We start from the raw sequence: 22241 nt of genomic DNA on the forward strand, positions 1-22241 counted from the left end.
AAAAAAAAAAAAAAAAAAGAAAGAAAGAAAGAAAGAAAAACAGCTTTATTATTTGTATAGAGCATGATTGATTTGAATGTCTTTTTGGCCACTCCCTTCACAGCTCTTGATTTGGGCAAGTCATTTAATGTCACTTTTCTAGTTTCTCTCTGGATTAATGATACAACTTAGCTGTTCTCACTGGGATGTTTGTGTTTCACTCTTACGTGTTATTCAAGTGCTCCCTGGCTGGTGTTCAGTTATGGTTGGCATGGGCTATATTTGGTTTTACTGGCTAAGCAGTCTTAAGAAGAGCTTCATTATTTAGAAATTGAACACTTTGTTTTCTTTTCAAGCAATGCTTTCCAAAAATAAATAAATAAAGAATGCTTTGCTATTCAGCTTATCTAAAGCTTCCCTACTCCCATCAGTGATTACGTGCAGATAATTGTACTCTATTAGGCCTATTAGAAGGTGATGCTTTCACACCACACAGACAGGAACCTGAGATGGCACTTGGTCAGCCGCCTTCGTTTTTCTTTATTATTGCATTGTTGGTCTTTTAAAACTCTGCTGTATGTAGGCTTTTCTCTACAGACAGAATAATTTTTTATATACCTCTGCCATTTCAAACACTAGCCCTCTGTATACTCAGAGCATGGTGTCTGTAGGATCCATGATGCCCAGTTCACCCATGGGAGGTTAGAGAAAGCTTTTTAGTATTGAGATGAAGTATAGATGTGTACCCTTCCCTTCCTCTTCAACTTTACATCTGCCCATCCCAGCTGAGATGACGAACCTATTCAGAGTCTATACTAACGTCCTATCTGGACTCAGTGTGAAACATTGGTGTCTGCCTTTAGTCACCACTAAATCCAAAGAGTTAAATAAAGATCTTGGCATCTTTTCTTTATTGCTTTCCCAACTGTAATGTTTAAGCTCTTTCTGAGTCTCATGAGGTTTTCCTTATTAATAGATTAGTTAGTTAGCTCTTATTAGGTTTAAGGATGTCCCTCCTCCTTTCCTTCCTTTCCTCTACCTTCCTTCCCTTCTTTCCCTCCTCCCTCCCTCCTTCTCTCCCTCACTCTCTTCCTACCTGCCTACCTGCTTACAGGGTCTCACTCTGTCACACAGGCTAGAATACAGTGGCATGATCACAGCTTACCGCACCCTTGACTTCCCGGGCTCAAGTGAACCCCCAACCTTAGCCTCCCGAGTAGCTGGGACCACAGGTGCACACCACCATAGCCAGCTAATTTTTGTATTTTTTGAGGAGTTGGGGTTTCACTATGTTGCCCAAGCTGGTCTTGAACTCCTGGGCCCAAGTGATCCTCCCACCTCAGCCTCCCAAAGTGCTGGGATTATAGGTGTGAGCCACCACACCTGGCCTGGTTTGAGGATTTTCTAAATGTAAATTTTTGGGGAAAAGGGGCTTTTTATAGTTAAAGCATGGCAATCATATTAACTTGCTTCATTTGGAGCTACATGAAATTTTTGTCATTGGAAGTAGGAATTACCTACTTGATAATGTAGGTTAGTACACGTTAGCCCCCATTTGGGTGTGAGGTATGTCAGTGTTTGTGTAAGTGATCTTTTTTCTTTTTCATAGAGAAATAAGTCATACTGTGCCAGACATATCTATCCATGGCAATCTGTCCTCAGTCCACTGCTCTCTGGATCTATGTAAATACAAGCTGATCCGTGGCTTGTTAGAGAACAACCTGGGAGAACCCATAGAAGAATTTATGCGGCCTTATGATTTACAAGATCCAAGAATTCACGTGAGTGAGACCTTACGTTCTTCTGTAACTGTCGTAGTCTCAGCTGATGGTCACCCTGTGTATATGTTCCTCAGGTTCACCTAGAGAAAGAAGGTGGAGCAACAAACAGATGAGATTTCTTGACGTATTAACCTGTTTTTAGGTTGGCTCATCAGCTATGGATTGACGGGCATTTTCCTTTTGTAGACTGTTCTGAGTGGAGAAGTGTACACCTGCATGTGCTTCCTCATTGATATGGTGAATGTAAGTCTGGAGCTTAAAGATCCCAAAAGAAAAGAAGGTGCTGGGTCCCTAGCCAGGTATGGCTTTAATTATATCATTTTACTGTTAGTAACAATATCCAAATAATACACATGTTTTGCGTTGACATGGAGCAGAGGTTGCAGAGTGGCGGCCCACTGGTGGAGTGTTGTCTGCATTGTCTTTTGGTTGTTCTACACAGTGCTTCTGAAAAGTTTAGATTCATTGCTCTATCAGTCAGCGTAGGTTAGGTTACACTGTAGTAACAGACCACCCCAGAGCATCAGTGACTTCAAACAGTGAGGATCTTTTTCTCCCTCATACTGTGTGACCATTGTGGGTCTCAGGCTGCTCGGCTTGTTATAGTCACTTAGGGTGACAGAGCAGCCAGTGTTGATGTGCTAGAGAGAAAAACGAGGTCTGGAATGGTCTCGAATGGCAATTAAGTGCTCTGGCAGACCTTGTACTGCTAAAGCGTGGTCTCACACAGTGTGATGGAGGCAGGAAGTACTGTCTTGCTGTGTGTCTGAGTTGTTTTGGGGTGGGAGATGCAGAACCATTTGATGTGCAGCACTGATGACTGCCTCACGGGCCAACATTTGAAAAATTAGGGGCTGGGTGCGGTGGCTGGGGCCTATAATCCCAGCACTTTGGGAAGCCAAGGTAGGATTGCTTGCTTGAGGCCACGAATTCGAGACTAGCTTGGGCAACATAGTGAGAGACCCTGTCTCTGCAACAAATTAAAAAACTAGCTACGCATGGTGGTGCATGCCTGTAGTCCAGCTACTCAGGAGGCTAAGGTGAGAGGATCACTGGAACCAGGAGGTTGAGGCTGCAGTGAGCCATAATCACAACACCACTCTCCAGCCTAGGCGACAGGGGAAACCTGGTCTCAAAAAAAAAAAAAAAAAAAAAAGTTGGGAGATTTTATATAAAAGGTTTGTATTTAGCTTCTTTTGAAAAATTGGAAGTTTTGGCAATACTAGGTCCATGTTCTCACTTGGAAGCATCTGGAAACGGAGTAGCAACTGCCCCCTTTAAATGGGGCATATGCTTACCTAGCACTTCACTTATTTCTGTCACATGCTTGGTCAGTGTAGATATATGCATTTGTGATTACTGCTGTTGAACCTTAAAGAATGCTTTTCACACTTAATAACCTTTTCATTTAGATTTCTTATCAGTCCTGGAAGCTGGGCATACATTACTCCTGTTTTCCAGATAGAGTTTCTAACTAGCTTAAGGTTGTATGGCTGGGAAAGTGGTTTGGTATTTGAAAACAGGACTTCAAGTCCAGTAATTACCTGCTGAAGCACTCTGTCTTCTAGTTTGTCTTCCGTTGAAAGGCCACCATGATCTGTACTTAACTCAGCTGTGGAGAGCATTGTATACTGAAACTGTGGTCCCAGACTGGTGGTCGTGTGAGCCAGCAAAGTTTTTCTTTTTCTTTCCTTTTTTTTGAGACAGAATCTCTCTCCCTCTTGCCCAGGCTGGAGCGTAGTGTTGCCACCTTGTCTCACTGCAAAAACTTCTACCTCCCTGGCCCAAGTGATCCTCACACCTCAGCCCCCCAAGTAGCTGGGACTACAGGCATGAGCCACCTCACTCAGCATTTTTTTCCTGATGATTGGCTATGCCTTTAGTTTTTTTTAATATGGAATAATTCTGTATGTATTGTCATAACCGTACTGAGTAACTATTAATTGCGCATTGCAGCATTCTCTGTTATGAAAAAAAGATGGTTCCAAATGGATTTCCTGTTGGTAGATTAGTTGAATTATTCTCCGCGTGAAGAGTATTATTTGTTCCCGGTACACTGCAACAGTTTTACATAAGCAGTTGGACAGACCCTGGAGAGTGAAACATCCAGACAAACTAGAGACTGACAGATGAAGGCCCAGAAGGACCCTTGGCATCCTTTGGGGATATATAGCCTTCTTAGACTTCTGATGGGTTGTGGGAATGCTGACGGATCAAGAATATACTTAATATGTGGTATTGTTACTTACGCAGTTCCTATGAACACGATCATCTCTCTGGAACCGGAAAAGTAAGATCCAAGGCACAGTGGCACTAACTCCATTTTGAGGAGTCTATTAAAAAATCAACAGAAGAACTCAGAATGAAAGTTATTCTCCTTATGGGACTTAGATATGTTTTTGATTTTGCTCTTGTTATCTCAAACTTATATACTTTTGTAAAATGAAAGAGTTGTGTTTCATATCTTGTCTGCTTTCTTTTCTTAGATTTGACTTCAAGAAATGTAAACTGCTCTATGAAAGTTTTTCCAACCAAACCAAGTCCATTAACTTGGTTTCCCATTCCATGATGGCTTTTGACACCCGTTATGCCGGGCAGAAGACCAGCCCTGGGATGACGAATGTGTTCAGCTGTATCTTTCAGCCCGCTAAGAACAGCAGCACCAGCCAAGGATCCATTCAGATTGAACTGCATTTCAGGTAGCAGGGCAGACTTTGACTCGGCCGTTCTTTATGGAGACATTCCCTTTTGGGTCAAGTCTTTGTTGGCTTTAGAACATCAAAGAACCAAGGAATCACTAGAAAGATAAACAGATAGTGGCTTTATCAGTGTGGCGTACTACTGTATATTAACATATTATTCCTATAATCTTGCAGTTTCATTTATTGGCCAGAAGATGTCTCTGTTGCCTTTAAAAGCAAAGTAGTTCAGCATTGAGCCTTAAAATCAATCTCCTTGTAAGCTGTAGACTGTTTTAATTTGTAAAGTGGCTTGGAGAAGGAAGAAATTATGCTGGCTTAAGGAAAAAAGTAAAAAGACTTTTGGCCTTTACAAATAATGGAAGGAAAGGTGGGTTTGACTTGAATTACCCATTTTTTCAAGTCTTGCTGCCTCACTTCTCCATGTATAAGATGTATAAGTAGTTTTTACCTTTTTGAATTAGGTTATGTTTTTCTTTCTGGTATCATGGGAGGCAGTGTTATATGTAGAAAGAACATATATTTTGGGATCAGACAGATCTGGGCTCAAAACCTTGGTCTACCATTGTCTAGCTATATGTCTCAGACAAGTTGTTTAGCCTCTTTGAGTCTCAACTTCCTCTTATATAAAATAGAAAAAAAATCACCTATACCCTTCTCATGGGGTAGAGGTAATAATTAAACAAAGTAATTCTGGCATAGTTGGTAGTTACTATTGTCATTGCTGATGTAACATGTTATTTTATGATAATACCATTGGCTGATGTTACGCCTGAACACAGACCTTAAAACTGAAAAATTAGGCCTGATCTAAAGAAGTCTTTCAGTGAAAACCCAAAAAGGAGACCTTTCCTTCTATTAGTGCTTCATGTCATCAGACATGTAACTATAAACCATTGTGAAAAACTTTGTGGTTAAGCAAAAAGTCATCAGGATTATTCTTGTATGTTTCCATGTGCCTGACATTTCAATGTGCTGTTCAGAATTCCTCAGGGTTTAGGTTTTGTTTTGTATTGCTGTGTTTTTTTGAGAGAGGTCATGATTTCTCCATATGCCTCATATGCCTTTAGGAAATCTAGCAGAGTAGACATTTGCATTTTTGTATGAACTTTAAAAAATTTGGGAGTAAGAATCCTAATTGCCTCTTACTGGACCCTGCCCCGAGCCAGGCACTTTAGCTAAGCTCATTGTAATCCTGACAAATCTGCAAAGTGAGTAACTTCTTCCTCATTTTACAGTTAGCAAGTTAGAAACTTGGAGAAGGGTTAGGTAAGTCTTCTTGGGTCACACAGTTAGTAGGTCAAGAAATCAGAACTCGAACCTGGATCTGTGATGTTAAAGCCCATGATGTTTCTAATAGTCTTTGGACCTACCAGATTTCTCGTCACTGGGCTGATTGCAGTCATGTATAAGATGGTTGTGTTCGCAGTTCATTTAGTTGAAGATGTTCCCTTTGAACATGAGGCTGGCATCTCTTTGGTCCATCTGCAGAAACATTTGTTTTTGAGTTTATTATTATTGATCTGGCTTCCTAAACTGTCAGGTAGTTGTCTCCTTCTTATATTTATTTTTTTTAAGGAAGAAAGAAAGAAAAAGAATGAAAGAGAGAAAGAATGAGGAAGAGAAAGAGGGAGAGAGAACGGGAGACTTGCTTTATTGCCCAGGCTAGAATGCAGTCTAAAAATGGTATTAAAAACTTCTTTTATGCCAATAATTGTGCTTAACAATGGAGACAGGAAGGAATAAGGGAGGAAAATAACAAACAAGCAGCCAACCAATATTTCATTTAAACCTGTGAAATGCTATGCAATTACGGAGGAGTGATTTACTTCCAATTATATAGTCACTTTTAGAGTAGGTGTGATGTGGTACTGAGAAGAATGTATGTTTTATAGATTTGGGGTGGAGAGTTCTATAAATGTTTATTAAGTTTACTTGTTCCAGGTCTGAGTTCAAGTCCTGGATATCCTTGTTAATTTTCTGTCTCGTTGATCTGTCTAATATTGACAATGTGATGTTAAAATCTCCCTCTATTATTGTGTGGAAATCTAAGTCTCTTTATAAGTTATTAAGAACTTGCCTTATATATCTGGGTGCTCCTGCATTGGGTGTGTATATATTTAGGATCGTTAGCTCTTCTTGTTGCATTGATCCGTTTACCATTATGTAATGTCCTTCTTTGCCTCTTTTGATCTTTGTTGCTTTAAAGTCTATTTTATCAGAGGCGAGAATTACAACTCCTGCTTTTTTTTTTTTTTTTTTTTTTTTCCTCTCCATTTGGTTGGTAAATCTTCCTCCATCCCTTTGTTTTGAGTCTTTGTGTATCCTTGCATGTGAGATGGGTCTGGATGCAGCATACCGATGGATTTTGGCTTTTTATCCAATTTGCCTGTCTGTGTCTTTTGATTGGGGCATTTAGTCGATTTAAATTTAGGATTAATATTGATAATGTGAGTTTAATACTGCCATTTAATGTTAGCTGGCTGTTTTGCCCATTAGTTGATTGTAGATTCTTCATTATGTTGATGCTCTTTACATTTTGGTATATTTTTGGAATGGCTGATACTGGTTGTTCCTTTCTATGTGTAGTGCTTCTTTCAGAAGCTCTTGTAAAGCAGGCCTGGTGGTGATAAAATCTCTGAGTACTTCCTTGTTCACAAAAGATTTTATTTTTCCTTCAGTTATGAAACTTAGTTTGGCTGGATATGAAATTCTGGGTTGAAAATTCTTTTCTTTAAGGATGTTGAATACTGGCCCCCACTCTTCTGGCTTGTAGGGTTTCTGCTGAGAGACCTGCTGTGAATCTGATGGACTTCCCTTTGTGGGTAACCTGACCTTTCTCTCTGCCTGCTCTTAGCATTTTCTCCTTCATTTCAACCCTGGTGAATCTGTTGATTATGTGCCTTGGGGTTGCTCTTCTTGAGGAATATCTTTGTGGTGTTCTCTGTATTACCTGGAGTTGAATATTGTTCTGCCTTGCTTGGTTGGGAAAGTTTTCCTGAATAATATCCTGAAGAATATTTTCCAGCTTGGATTCATTCTCTTTGTCACATCCAGGTACACCTATCAAATGTAGGTTAGGTCTTTTCACATAGTCCCATATCTTGGAGACTTTGCTCATCCCTTTTTACCCTTTTTTCTCTAATCTTGTCTTCTCGTTTTCGTATTTTTAATATACAAGGAGCCTGGAAATATTTATATATTATAGGTGTACAATTTATTGGAGTCAAATAATAAAGTCTTACCTTGGCTCTTGCTAACAGAAATACTGTTGTCAGTGAGAGGAGTGAGATGTTCTTTTGATGGGAATTTTTGAACGCCTTTCGTGTCCGAAGAAGAATTACTCTTCTGTTGGGATCTTGTGTGTCAAATATAAATCACTTCACAGTGTTTAAAGACTTGAAATATTTTCCAGAAAAGGGATCCAACACACTGTGACTTTCCAGTTAAATACAGAACTCGACAATCTATGTTCAAAATGGGGTGGAAACATTTTACTGAGGGCAACATTTTTTCTCTATTACAAAAGAGTAGAGTGTTTCTGTGAAAAATGCTGTGTCTGTAAGAAGGAGACATGCATCATGATGCCCTTTTACAGAGGCAGTGAGCCAGGTTTAGGAGAAATGAGAGAGTAGAGAAACCAGCCTTAGAAATATTTCCAAGTTAGCTTTTCCCAAATAGGAGTACCTCTTAGGGCAGGGAACCAAGTACATGTAGTAGCTAGAAGCCCAGAGTCTCTTTTGGGCTTACAGAACCGAGTTCAACCCCATCTAAGTGCTCCAACCCCTATTTCTCTTGTCCTTCTCATCTGAGGCCTATCTAGTAGTAGGCCTTCCCTGGATGAAGGCCCTGACCAGGTCATGGTTTGAGGTCAGGCCTGAGAGTTCTTGTTGGATTTTCACTTCCAATACAGACTTAGGAGTAATGGGAACTTGACCTCCCAACCCCCACCCTAACTGTACCCCTAGGTTGCTTAGGGGACATACCCCTGGTAAATGTCATCTTACTTGTTCTCCTTGGGCCAAAAGATCTGGGCTGTTCGGTCAATTTCAACTAGAGAAACAATTTAGTACTAGTACGTATCAACTTGGTATTATTTATAAAGAAGCGATCCTAGATGTCAGAGAAACAGTGCCTCATTGAGCTTCTTGAAATGGCCTATAGGGAAAGAAAGTGATGTCTATCAAATACCTGCTATGTGCTTGGTGCTTTATTTCTCATGATATTAATATTATTCATTTGATAAGTGGGTAAACAAGCTGAGAGAAGGTAGGAAACTTTCTTAAGATAACACAATTTGTAAATATCAGTATTTAAGTCTGTGTCTCTGACTTCAAAGCCTGTGCTCTTCTACCATACCAGAGTTTCTTAACCTTAGCACTGTTGACATTTTGGGTCAGATAATTCCTTATTATGGGCTGTCCTGTACATTGTGGGATAGTTAACAGCATCTCTGGCCTCTACCTATACTAGTACCAATAGCAACCCCTTCTCGTTGCAGTTGCAATTAAAATGTGAATAAAAAATATCTCCAAGGGCCAGGTGCAGTGACCCACACCTGTAATCCTAGCACTTTGGGGGGCTGAGACAGGAGGCTCACTTGATCCCAGGTGTTTGAAGTTACAGTGAGTTATGATCGTGCCACTGCATTCTAGCCTGGGCAACAGAGTGTGACCCTGTCTCAAAAAAAAAAAGAAATAATGTCTCCGAAGGAGCAAAACCATCTTATTGAGAACTGCTGAGCTATGCTATCTGTGCTACTTACTTATAAACATCCCTTGTTGTTTAAAAATATGATTAACTTATTACACTGAATGTGTTATTCAACCAGTGTTCAAAGTTTACTGATATTCAAAGCGGGCAGTTTAGAAAATACTGGAATACCACCTGCCAAATCCGAGCAGTACATTTGCAGGTTATTGACATACCAAGTTTCTTTTTTCCTACTTATTTTCTCCTGTCTTCTTTTTGTAGATCTACCAAGGATTCCTCCTGCTTTACGGTAGTTCTCAACAATCTCCGTGTGTTTCTCATATTTGACTGGCTACTGTTAGTCCATGATTTTCTCCATACTCCCAGTGATATTAAGAAACAAAGTCACGTTACTCCTTCTCGTCACCGTAACTCTAGCAGTGAATCTGCTATAGTTCCCAAAACTGTGAAGAATGGAGTAGTTACCAAGCGGTCTTCCCTTCCTGTGTCCAACGAAAGGCATCTGGAGGTCAAGGTCAATGTAACAGGTGATTATATGTCGGTGTGATTCATTGGTGCTTAGTTGGGACATTAGGCTCAGTATCTGTCTTACCAGGATGATTTCTCTCATTTTTTGACATGAGCACTTACACATTTGCATCGTTTACAGACCTGCAAGCATCAGAGGTCGACCTCCATTTTTAGGTGTGAGCTGCCTGGCCCACTGAAGGCTGCGGGATCGCTTGTCCCTCTCCCCTGTCTGCCTCGTGCATGTGCCTGGCCTGAGCACCTGCCTGGGCAGTGGCCTTTTTTTCCGATGTGCAGCCTGGCTTCAATTTTCTGTTTGATCTTTAGGGCCCTAACAGATGTGCTTTATGGAGTTTACGCAAGTTCAATATGTGAAAATCTCAGTTTTGAAGATAATAAGTGAGGAGATTTTTATTTTCCTTAGAAAAAGAATATTTTTCTTGGTATAGATGGATTTACTATGGCTTTTGTTGACTAGCGAACACATCTAGTGCCTCTGTATGTGTTTGTGTATTTATTGTTATGTTTCTGATACCCGAATCTGCTTCTCAATGATTTTGATGAAGTTGGCTAGCACAATGCCTTTTACATGAGTTCAGTTACAAATGCTTGATCTATATATGGTTTTTGATAAAAACACAGTGAAAAGCACAGTGAATTTGCTATTAAATATATACAAATAAGTTGAAAACATACTGATTTCAAAAATCTCTACCTTAAATTGGCCTGTGTCCTTTGTACACAACTTTGTAAACAGCTGCTTAGGTGCCTAGTGCCTGACCAACATTAGTACCTGACTCTTCTCCCTGGAATTTTCAGTCAAGTCACCGCTTAGAGAGAGGATGACTTTGTGAACTTTGGAATATCTCTTACGCCTCCCGGGAGGACTGGGGTGCAGTTTCTCAATCTAGTTTAAATGTATTCTGAAGAGAGAAATCACATCTCAGTCTTTCCTGCTGCTGTAGGGCTCTGTGAGCTCAGCTGTATGTGGCCAGATGCAGAAAATTGGTTCGGGATGACAGTGTAGCAAATGTCAGCAGACGTTCTGGAGAACACATCTTACTGGTTCATGTGGTTGCCTGGTGGAGATGTGCTGCTTCGTTTGCAACAGCCTGGTGTTTTCCAGCTTCCCAGCAGCCCTGGCTTGACTGACGATGTTGTCCTTTCCAGGCACGGAGTTTGTGGTCGTTGAAGATGTGTCCTGCTTCGACACCAATGCCGTTATTCTGAAAGGCACCACGGTGCTTACCTATAAGCCCCGGTTTGTTGATCGTCCCTTTTCAGGAAGTTTGTTTGGCATCGAGGTAAGAAGTCTATGTGTTGATCACGGCACTGTGTGTTGGCTCACGGGCAAAGCATCTGAAAGAAAATTTTACCTCTTAAACTTTCATTAGGGGAAGTAATTCATGGAATTGGAAGACCCCTGTCCTCTTCTCTTCTTTGTTTTCTCCCCAGATCTACCTGGCTGTTCTAATGCATGAATTCAGTCTTCCAGGGTTAAGCTGTGAATATGCAGAGGGCATTTGCATCTTTCTCTTACATTCTTTCTTTCTCCAGAAGTTCAAGGAGACTTTTCCAGTCCCCACTGCCCTGTCAGGCACCTTGCTGTGTCCTCCTGTTCTGCAGACCTTGTCTGTGAAGGGGAGGCCATGGGCCTAATGTCCCCTGTATTCCCTCCTCACCTTGAGTGCAGCCCTGTGAAGAGTGAGGGCTTTGGGGAGAGAAACCTATTTATAAAAAGTGCTAAGGATTTTATATGTTATCCTTTCAGGAATACCTGATCTAGAAAAGGGCAGCTCTGCAGAGTCATGCCTGGCTGAAAGGAGCACATGTATATGTATAATAGTGATGCTTTAGGCTCTTTTGTCATCTCATGAAGAAGATAGTTTGTGCTGGAGTGGGCTTTGTAGCTTGAAAATGTCATCATGCAATATTAGGCACAAAGTGCTTTGTCTCTTGTTAAGCCATGGGCTGGGGAGACAGAAGGGGAACCGTGGCAGGTTCTTGTTTCCATCAGATGTTTGTACTTCACTGATCTCTGCTAACATTCCCCATGCCGTACTGTTAGGATATTTGGTCAGGGTTCCTTTTGCTTTGTGATTGGACTATTCATCCCTTTTTCTTTCCAGTGGTATTGCTCAAAGTTTGAATGAATAAAACTTAATTTCACTGTTAGCAGTATATGGCCCCCTTTTTTGAGACAAACGTAGTGGAATAAGGCCTGTAGGGACTCTACTTCTTGATCACTTGTTTCTCTCTTGTAAAAAACCTCTGTTTGAGAGGAAGGATTTGCATGCTGGTGTGATGTGAGTTGATCATGAAATTGCAATTCATCTGCCTCTTAGGCCACCACAATACTAGCTTTGAATGCAGAATCTTGGTGATTGATGAATGAACTGTCAGGTACAATTGGGTTTTGTATAGCAGAAACCCCTAAAGGAAAAAGGAAAATGAAACTTTTTCTGCTTCAAAGTCTTAGGACAACTACATGGCAAAATGTTTGAGATCGCTGGAAACTCCCTTCAGTCCTGCCTTCTAGGCAGCACAATTGGATCTGAATTTTAAGATCAGTTTGGTAAATCATCCAGGAGAATTTATAAAGTATGAATTTTGAATTTTGAATATGGCAAAGGACCTCAGTGTCACATGTTCTTCAGCAGCGCTAGAGTATGCCCCAAAAAGGCGGCAGAGAGTTTAAGAGGGTAAGAAGAGCCAAAGTGATTGCTCTTTCCTGTACTCTGTGCTTTTCCTGAGCAGACAAAATAATTTGGTCCTAAAATTGGAATCCTTTCTCCTTCTCTCCCTTCTTTCTCTCTCCCAATGAATGTATTTATTTTTAAAACTTTTATTATAGAACATTTCAAACATACACAAAGTAAACAGAATAATATAATGAACTCCATGTGTACCTATCACCCAGGTTTAATAATTAATGTATTTATTTTTAATTATGAAATTATTGAGTGGAGGGAAAATAAACTATCGGAAATTGTATATGATTTCTGTTGACATTTTGGTGTGTTTCTTTCCTTAAAGTCAGGGCATAACATATTCTGGTTTGTATTTTCATATAGTCTGTTTTTTAACTGTCTTCTTACAATCCATGTGGTCTTTTTTGTCATTTTTAAATGGCTGCAAATATTTCTTTGAGTAGATGTGATATAACCTTGGCTGCTCTTTTTTTTAAAAAAACTATTAAATAATGGTTTAGAGAATTTTTAAATGTATATATCTTGCTAGTTTCTAGAGAGAAGTAGGATTATTGGATCAAAGCGTGTGAGACTTGTAAGCCTTTCAGGATGTATTGCTAAACTGCCTTTTCCCCTGGGTGAACTATTGCATGTGCTCTCGGCAGTGATTGGCGCAGGGGGCGGGGTGCTCACTTTTCACATTATTTATTTCAGCAGTTGTTACGGTCTTGTGATAACACATGGCTGACTGCTTCTGAGATAGCCTCTTTGTGCTGTTGGTTGGACCCTTCCTAAATCAGACATTAATTCTTACCATATTGTGTTTGATTCTCTAGGTGTTTTCGTGCCGACTAGGGAATGAGCATGATACAGCTCTTTCAATTGTGGATCCTGTACAAATTCAAGTGGAGTTGGTAGGGAATTCTTCTTATCAAAATAGTTCAGGATTGATGGATGCATTCAATAGTGAAGATTTCCCACCTGTCCTAGAGGTAATGATGCAAAATCTGTGCAATCGTTGATATGCTCTCAAACACCTTCCTATGCAGGCACTCTTAATTACTCTGAGCCCAAAAACCTCCTACTTACTTCAGCAGATACAGAGTAAACATGGCATTGTCTCTGTCCTAGAAGATCCTACAGTCTTGGGGAGGATAAAAGACCCGAGCTGTCTCATATAATCTTGAAGTTCTATAGCAGCTCATAGAAAGCAGAACTCAGCATAGGGAGGAATATAAATCTTGAGTGAGACTCCAGGTAGGGTTGATTTGGGAGGAAGGGTAGGATGTAAATAGAGAGGAGGAGGGAGAGTGTTCCACGTGAATAACCTAAATTGATTGGAAGCAGGACGGTCTAACTAGAGTGAAGAACCACACAGGTAAGTAAGGAGACTTCAAGGTGAAGCAAGGGAAGGCAGGCTTCAGAATTGGGTGTTTGATTTCTTTGGTTGAAGGGGGATAATTAATTAATCAATCCATTTGAACCATAGGAGGTTAAAAGAGAGGGAAAAGCCATTATGATTTTTGGTCTTTTTTTTTTTTTACCCTCGCACACAAAACATTAATAAAGAAAGCACCATTGTGAGACATTGAGACAGTCATCGCAAGTGCCCATTTGTGCCCTAGTCTGGTTTTGGTGTCTACGCTGCCTGTACCGGACATAGCTGTACTGCTGATTTCTCAGGAAGACTGGATTTCCGGAAATAGTGTCAAACTTGACCCATTTAAGTTATGTTTGAATAAAAAAGAGATAAATTTTGTTGGTTGATCTTTTTGTTTTAGAGATTTAAAAAATTAAATAGATCCATGCAAAAGGGATTATCAAATGTTACTGATAGGTCATCCTTTCTCCCCCAGAGCTATCTTTGGTCCTCTGTTTTAATGATTAATATACTTGTATGAAAATCATCCTGCTGAAATACTAATTGCTCTAGTAATTATCCAGCTTAGTATTTTTTACGAGGTACAGTTTTGTGACCATTTGACCTCATAGTTGAGACATCTTACCTTATGGCTATTAGTGCTTAATTTTAAGATCTTTGCAATCTTTTAAATGAGAAATTTGATGCAGTCTCTGTTGGACTTTTAGAACTTGAAATAGGAATTATTTATCCATACCTGTAAGAGACATGGATGCAAAACCGATGCAACTTTAAAAAATGGCTACCTTTTTTACATTTTGTTAGATTCAGTTACAAGCCCTGGATATCAGACTCTCCTATAACGATGTTCAGCTATTTCTTGCCATTGCAAAATCCATCCCAGAGCAAGCTAATGCTGCAGTGCCAGACTCAGTGGCCCTCGAGTCAGACTCCGTTGGCAGTCACCTTCCAGGTGCATCTCGCATTGGAGAGGAAATCAGAGAAGGGACAAGACACACCTTAGATCCTGTCTTGGGTAGGTGTTTAACTATGAAACCCACTCAGTCTTGCTAATAACGCTTCTTCTTTTGGACTCTTAAAATTTTCTTTTGCACAATTAAATTGTTTAGACTTTGTTTGTCGTTAAGTATAATTGTAAGTCATAAGTATGACTCTCTCATTTTTTAAAGTTTAAAAACAAACAAAACACCCCTAACCAACTACTCTATTTTTCCTCTTTCAATTTTTTCCAGAGTTACCTGCATAATGCCAAAGTTTAGTTTTAAGCTTTGAGAGTTCTCCTCTGAAGTTATATGAATAACACTAAGTTTTATTTTTAAGTTTTATTATTAATTTATTGGTGTATTTTGAGACAGGGTCTTGCTCTGTCACCCAGGTTGGAGAGCAGTGGTGTGATCACAGCTCATTGCAGCCTCAAATCCTGGGCTCAAGCTGTCTTCCTTCCTCAGCCTCCTGAGTAGCTGGGAGGGACTACAGGTGTGTGCCACGATGCCTCACTAATGTTAAAAATTTTCTTTTAGAGACGGGATCTTGTTATTTTGCCCAGGCTGTTCTTGAGTTCCTGGCCTCAAGTAGTCCTCCTGTCCTGGCCTCCCAAAATGTTGGGATTATAGATGTGAGCCACTGTGCCCAGCCCTAATTTTAAGCTGTTTAAAATCTAGTCAGGGGAATATTTAGGGGTCAGATGGTGGAATGAAGGGACCAGTTGGGAAATAGACCTTTCCCCCCTAATTCCCGGCAAGGACACCAATTTTAAAACATAGTCAATATGAGGAAAAGACTCAAAGACGTCAGGGTACACCGGCCAGAACTCTCCAACTAGGAGCCTAGTTTTGCTTAGAGAAATTAAGTGTTTTAGTCGTGGGTTTTGAATTTCTTTTTTTCTAAAATTAGTTTGTAGATTAATTGACATAAAATTATTTATGAAAATTTTATGTTATTTGTTTTCTAGAGTTACAACTGGCTAGACTGCAGGAGCTGGGATTCAGCATGGATGATTGTCGCAAAGCTCTTTTAGTGTGTCAAGGTAATTTGAACAGGGTTCTGTTAGCTATTATTTGTCTTGATGATATGCTTCCTTCCCATTTCCTCTCTTATTGCCACAAGGCGACATAGCGAGCTGAGTTTGCCTGGACCCTTTATGTGTCTTCTCTGGACTGCATATCATCCTGGATCAGTAATAATAATGTTACCTAGGCTGGAGTGCAATGGCGCGATCTTGGTTCACTACAACCTCCACCTCCCGGGTTCAAGCCATTCTCCTGCCTCAGCCTCCTGAGTAGCTGGGATTACAGGCATGTGTCACCATGCCCAGCTAATTTTTGTATTTTTAGTAGAGATGGGGTTTCACCATGTTGGCTGGTCTGGTCTCAAACTCTTGACCTCAAGTGATCCACCCGCCTTGGCCTCCCAAAGTTCTGGGATTACAGGTAGCAGCCTTTTATAGTGGATAAGAATATGGGCTCTGAGGCTTGGTACGGTGACTCATGCCTGTAATCCCAACAGTTTGGGAGGAGGAGGTGGACGGATCACTTGAGGTCAGGAGTTTGAGACCAGCCTGGCCAATATGGTGAAACCCCATCTCTACCAAAAGTACAAAAAAAAAAAAATTAGCTGAATGTGGTGGCACGTGTCTGTAGTCCCAGCTACTCAGGAGGCTGAGGCAGGAGAATTGCTTGAACCTGGGAGGCGGAGGTTGCAGTGAACCAAGATCATGCCACTGCACTGCAGCCTGGGCAACAGAGTGAGATTCTGTCTCAAAGAAAAAGAGCTCTGGAGCCGACCACCCGGGTTCAGATCCTTACTCTGTGCCACTACTTATTAATGACTAGGAAAATGGCTTAACCTCTGTGAACCAATGCTTCCTTATCTGTAGAAAGAAGGTAAGAAGCTGCCTCCCTCAGAGATTTGATGTAAGTAAATTACTATATGCAAAGCACTAAGAAAGTGTTAGCACACAGTAAGTGCTCTATAAATGTTAACCACTGTTACTAGTGGTCATGCTAATAGTGGTAATACTGAGATTATGACCATTTTTTGAGGTCCTGGATGCCTGTCTTTGTGTTTTCTTGTTGCATCCTCTTCATAGCCCTTGGACACAGACATTATTCCCGCTTGAGATGAGAAAACCTGCTCATATTGGTCAGGTGAAACTTCTTGAGTAAACTTGTTTGAGGTCACATCTTAGTCCCCTAAGATGGGCTTAAAGCCAGGTCCACCTCACTCCTAAACCTGTGTTCTTCTACATCTCACTTCCTTTCAACTCTGTGTTTCCCTTTCACTTAAGAAAGAGAAGTACAGCATAAGCTGCATTTCCTCCCATCTTTTTCTTCCCTTTTTTTAAGAGACAGGGTCTCACTCTGTTGCCCAGGCTGCAATGATGTCATAATCGTGGTGTAATCATAGCTCACTGCAGCCTCCAACTCCTGAGCTCAAGCAATCCTCCTGCCTCAGCCTCCTTTCCAGTCTTTACACATGTGTGCACTTTCTCTCTTTCTACTTCTCTACATACAGTGGACAGCATATCCATACACACGCATACATACACACATGTAATTTTTAATATATTGATAGATTCTGTTGCAAATATTTTTTTAGTCTTTTAAAAATATTTTATTGAATTATAATTATAATTTTCTTATGATATACTTAATATATCAGCAGCATTTCCCCATGTCATTGAAATTATTTATCAACACTGATTTTTTTACATTGACTCTAAGGATATATTATAATTTACTTAGTCATTCTTCACTTGTTATTCTTTCGATATTATACAGACTTTTATAGTAAACATTTTTTGGTGTGAACTTTTGTCTATGTCTTTTAAGTATATCCTTGGTAGAGAGAGCTATATTTTAAATAACAGACCAAAGGGTGTAGGTATATTTTTCAGGCTCTTAATTTTTTTTTTTTTTTTTTTTTTTTTTCCAATTTTCTTGGGGCTCTTGAATTGACAAATCTTTTTCTAAAAAAATTGTATCTACGTTTAATTCCAGCCAATTTATGTGTGAAAAGACTTGTTTCATGGCATGCTTGTTTACATTAACTTACCTTTTGCATTCTGAAAAAAATGAAGGTAGATCTAGTTCTCATGTGTTCCTTGGCTTTGTTTTACCCAGTCATCATTAGTTTCTGGTTTAATTAATTTTATACCCCTTAATATTTAGTTTTCCTATGCTTTTTACTCTTTCTTTAACAATTCAAGCACCCCACCCCCTTTTTTTAAGTTCTGAGTATCTTTTTGATTTTTTTTTTTTTTTTTTTTTTAATTTTAGATACTGGGTTTTGCCCTCTTGCCCAGGCTGGAGTGTAGTGGTGGTGCACTGATGATGGCTCACTCTCGCCTCAAACTCCTGGGCTCAAATGATCCTCCCACCTAAACCTCCTGAGTAGCTGGGACTACAGGATGCGCCCCCATGCCTGGCTAATTTTTAAATTTTGTGTAGAGATGGGGTCTTGCTGTGTTGGCTCAGGCTGGTCTCAAATTCCTGACCTAAAGTGATTCCCTTGTCTAAACCTCCCAAAGCAAAGCATTGGGATTATAGGCATCAGCCCCTGTGCTTGGCCTGTCTGGTAGTTTTTATTTCCTTAGTAAATACAACTTAGTTCCATCAGTAATGAATATGATAATAGCAACTAATGCTTATCTGTAATGTAGATAATAGCAAATAATGTTTATTCCGTGCCAGGCTTCACTCTGAGGACTTTCCATGGTCTCATTCTTTCCTCTTCCTGTCAGTCCTTTTAAGTGGGTGCTGTAGGGCACAAAGAGATCGAATTACTTGCCGAAGAGCCAGCAGCTGATAAGGGCAGAATAGGACCTAAAGCCAGGCCATCCTGCTCTAGAGCCCATGCCCTTGACCACTTACACTATCCCTGGTACTGGCCTCTGGTGACTTAAAAGTATGGGCTTGCATTGCTTCTCTTTTCTTTTTTGGGAGGAGGGGGACTTTAGCAACCTGGTTGTATTCAAGAGGCTTTTAGTAAGGGCTATAGATTACACAAATGCAATTCTCACAGATCTCTGTTCTCAAGGCATTTGTGACTAGCTGAGAAGACACATTTTATGCACAAAGTAAGGCATTTGAAAACAATTACAAAGCAGCACATCAATATATATGCAAAACTATATAGTGAAGATTAAGTACCTAGCCTCTGGATCCTCTCCTGTCCTCTTCTCTCCTCTCTTTCAACAGATGGCATGGCAGAGAGAGATGGCTTCCTGGGGGCATTTTGGGCCAGATCATAAAAGGTGTGGTAAATTTGAATGGAAGGTGTACAACAAAATGTTTGCTTAAAAGCAGGATTACTATTATGCTGAGATTCCCTCCTAACCCCCCTTTTTTATTAAGTCTAAGAACACTTCTGGGATCAAGACCCTTGGCTTCCCAGTAGGTCTCTAGAGAACTTTATTTCTCTGTTTCCTCTGTGAGTGGCCAGGGTAGCTGTGGAAGCTGGTAGAACTGATCACTTCTTAATTTCTTTGAAGGCCAATTGAAAAAGGCAGCAAGTTGGTTGTTTAAGAATGCGGAACCTCTGAAGTCTCTTTCCTTGGCCTCCACCAGCCGTGATAGCCCGGGGGCTGTGGCAGCGCCATTGATCTCTGGCGTGGAGATCAAAGCCGAGAGTGTGTGCATCTGTTTCATCGATGACTGCATGGATTGTGATGTGCCTCTCGCTGAACTCACCTTTTCCCGTGAGTGTCGTCCTGATTTTCAGATTCATGTTGAATATTTTCAGTCATTGCTGGATTATTTGGGGCCTGTCTTTTTTTTTTTTAATGTCATTCATACTCTACTTAGTCATTTGGGTGAAATTTAGATAATAGTTTTACATATGTTTTTCATTATATATATTTTAAAGAAACTTTTATTTGCCATATGTGGCCTTCAGCCTATAGCTTGGGAATAGGAATGGTCTTTGATAAAATTTCCATTATATTAACATCTCTAGCTAAATAATTCCTGATCTCTTCAGTTTTCTTATCTTTTTATGTATCTAAAGATTGTGGTGAATACTACTAGGCGTTTAACAGGTAAGTTCAGAAAACAATGGTTCTGTTGTATTCTCTCTTGAAAATCAAAAACAGGACTCCTACTAGAAAGTGCACTACCATGCCGTGTAAAACACTATTTATATGTGAACTGTCCTTTGCCAGAATGGGGACCAAAGTAGGAGTACTCTATCCTTTTTTTGTTTTTCCCCCCAAAGGTGAGTCTTGCTTTGTTGCCCAAGGTTGGTCTCAAACTCCTAGGCTCAGGCAGTTCTCCTGCTTCCTGAGTAGCTAGGATGACAACGGTCCACCACCACTTCTGGCGGGAGTACTTTATTCTTAAGTGCATCACTGCAAGCAGTGGTAGGGTGAGGATTTGTTTTGTTTTGTTTTGAGACGGAGGCTTGCTCTGTCACCAGGCTGGAGTGCAGTGGTGCCATCTCAGCTCTCTGCAACCTCCAGCTCCTGGATTCAAGCGATTCTCGTGCCTCAGCCTCCTGAGTAGCTGGACAGGCACGTGCCACCATACCCAGCTAATTTTTGTATTTTTGGTAGAAACAGGGTTTCACCAAGTTGGCCGGGATGGTCTCCTGACCTTGTGATCTGCCCACCTCAGCCTCCCAACCTGCTGGGATTACAGGCATGAGTCACTGTGCCCAGCCCTGAGGGTGAGGTTTTGAAGAGAGTAAATGAAAATCTCACGCTGTCTACCATGCCATTTACTAGTAGTGAAACCCCATCTCTACTAAAAATACAGAAACTTTAGTTTTAATTTTCCATTGTTTCGATCTTGCCAGCCTCTTCTCTCTTCAAGGAAAGTTTGATTCTGGGGCTTGAATCAGGCCTCTTGCACAGTACAGAGATGTCCTTTCCCTGTGCTTCTAGGGCACTACCAGGGCTACTTGGTTAAAAGTAGCAACTAGAATTTTGACTGTGTCCCTGAATATCTTTTCTGCAGAGACCAATTAGTTGATTTCTTATTTTTCTATGGCAATCTTAAAATTCTGAGCTAATATTTATCAGAACATGACTTCTCTTATCAGTCTGCCCTCTTGTCCTTATTCAGGTAGAAATATCTTTTCTAGGCCAAGTGTGGTGGCTCACTCCTGTTATCCCAGCACTTTGGGAGGCCGAGGCGGGCGGATCACCTGAGGTCAGGAGTTCGAGATCAGCCTGACCAACATGGAGAAACCCCATCTCTGCTAAAAGTACAAAACCAGCTGGATGTGGTGGTGCATGCCTGTAATCCTGGCTACTCGGGAGGCTGAGGCAGGAGAATTGCTTGAATCCGGGAGGTGGAGGTTGCAGTGAGCTGCGATTGTGCCACTGCACTCCAGCCTGGGCAGCAAGAGTGAAACTCTGTCTCAAAAAAAAATTTTTTTTTTTTTTTTTTTTTTAATGATTTCACAGGCTTCACCCTGTGTGCCAGGGCTGGCACTGTGGGAAGGCAACTGAGGCACTTGCCTCAGGCACAGCATTTAAGAGGGTGCCCAAAACCTCCATCATGAAGATAGATAATATTTCAATGACATATTTTAAAAAATTGAAATTGATGCAAAAAAATACATGATGAACAAAATGTCAGAATATTGCATGCTCTCCTATGCGAGTATTAGTGCTAATGTTTCTTTAGTGTGATTTATCTGCAGAAGGCAGTTTTGGTTGCTCCTGCCCTGCCGCTGAGAAAATTCATTGCATTTACCTGCCTTCATTTGCAGGTCTGAATTTTCTTCAGCATGTGAGAACTAGCCCTGAAGGCTACGCCCACTTCACCCTTTCTGGAGATTATTATAACCGTGCTCTTTCAGGTCAGTATAAAGCATACGTTTTCATGGGATTTAAAAATAAATTTAAATATTTGCCTGGACCTACATAATTTTACATTAGTGCAGGAGTAGGGTGGGACAGGGAAAAATGAAAAGCAAGTAGACTGCATAAACACAGAAAGCAAAGATTTTCTGTTGTGCTAAAAACATATCTGATATATTGCAACTAAAAAGATGTTTTTGACTGGGTGTGGTGGCCTATGCCTGTAATCCCAGCACTTTGGGAGGCAGAGGAAGGTCAGGAGTTCGAGACCAGCCTGGCCAATATGGTGAAACCTTGTGTCTACTAAAAATACAAAAACTAGCCAGGCACAGTGGCAGACACTTGTAATCCGAGTTACTTGGGAGGCTGAGGCAGGAGAATCACTTTGAACTCGGGAGGCAGAGGTTGTAGTGAGCTGAGATCACGCCACTGCACTCCAGCCTGGATGAGAGAGCAAGACTCTGTCTCAATCAATCAATAAAGAGACGTTTTCATAGTTAATTCTTTTTGATCCTGTAGTTTGGCTCATTCAAGAATATGCCATTGCCCAATAGTGAAGGATCATTTGTTTGGTCCTGAGAGTAGCTAAATTTCAAGGGAGATTTATGCCTATAAGCATTTTTTTTTTTTTTTTTTTTTTTTGAGAGACTCTTGCTCTGTCACCCAGACTGGAGTGCAATGGCGCAA

General features: G+C 40.6%; 1 protein-coding gene across 5 annotated transcripts in view; it reads left to right on the forward strand.

The window, feature by feature from the left end:
- Positions 1 to 22241, forward strand: part of VPS13D (vacuolar protein sorting 13 homolog D) — a 296629-nt gene that overhangs the window by 84748 nt on the left and 189640 nt on the right. For all 5 annotated transcript variants that reach the window (XM_032300439.1, XM_032300440.1, XM_032300441.1 and 2 more), the window contains 10 exons: positions 1589 to 1760; positions 1947 to 2059; positions 4247 to 4459; positions 9434 to 9699; positions 10850 to 10983; positions 13206 to 13361; positions 14555 to 14765; positions 15702 to 15776; positions 19242 to 19448; positions 21464 to 21553. In XM_032300439.1, coding sequence (XP_032156330.1) covers positions 1589 to 1760; positions 1947 to 2059; positions 4247 to 4459; positions 9434 to 9699; positions 10850 to 10983; positions 13206 to 13361; positions 14555 to 14765; positions 15702 to 15776; positions 19242 to 19448; positions 21464 to 21553 — 1637 coding nt within the window. The remainder of the gene's footprint in view (positions 1 to 1588; positions 1761 to 1946; positions 2060 to 4246; positions 4460 to 9433; positions 9700 to 10849; positions 10984 to 13205; positions 13362 to 14554; positions 14766 to 15701; positions 15777 to 19241; positions 19449 to 21463; positions 21554 to 22241) is intronic.

Source organism: Sapajus apella, unplaced genomic scaffold (genome assembly GCF_009761245.1).
Source record: "Sapajus apella isolate SASKATOON/1434 unplaced genomic scaffold, GSC_monkey_1.0 scaffold43, whole genome shotgun sequence".
Taxonomy (NCBI): Eukaryota; Metazoa; Chordata; class Mammalia; order Primates; family Cebidae; genus Sapajus; species Sapajus apella.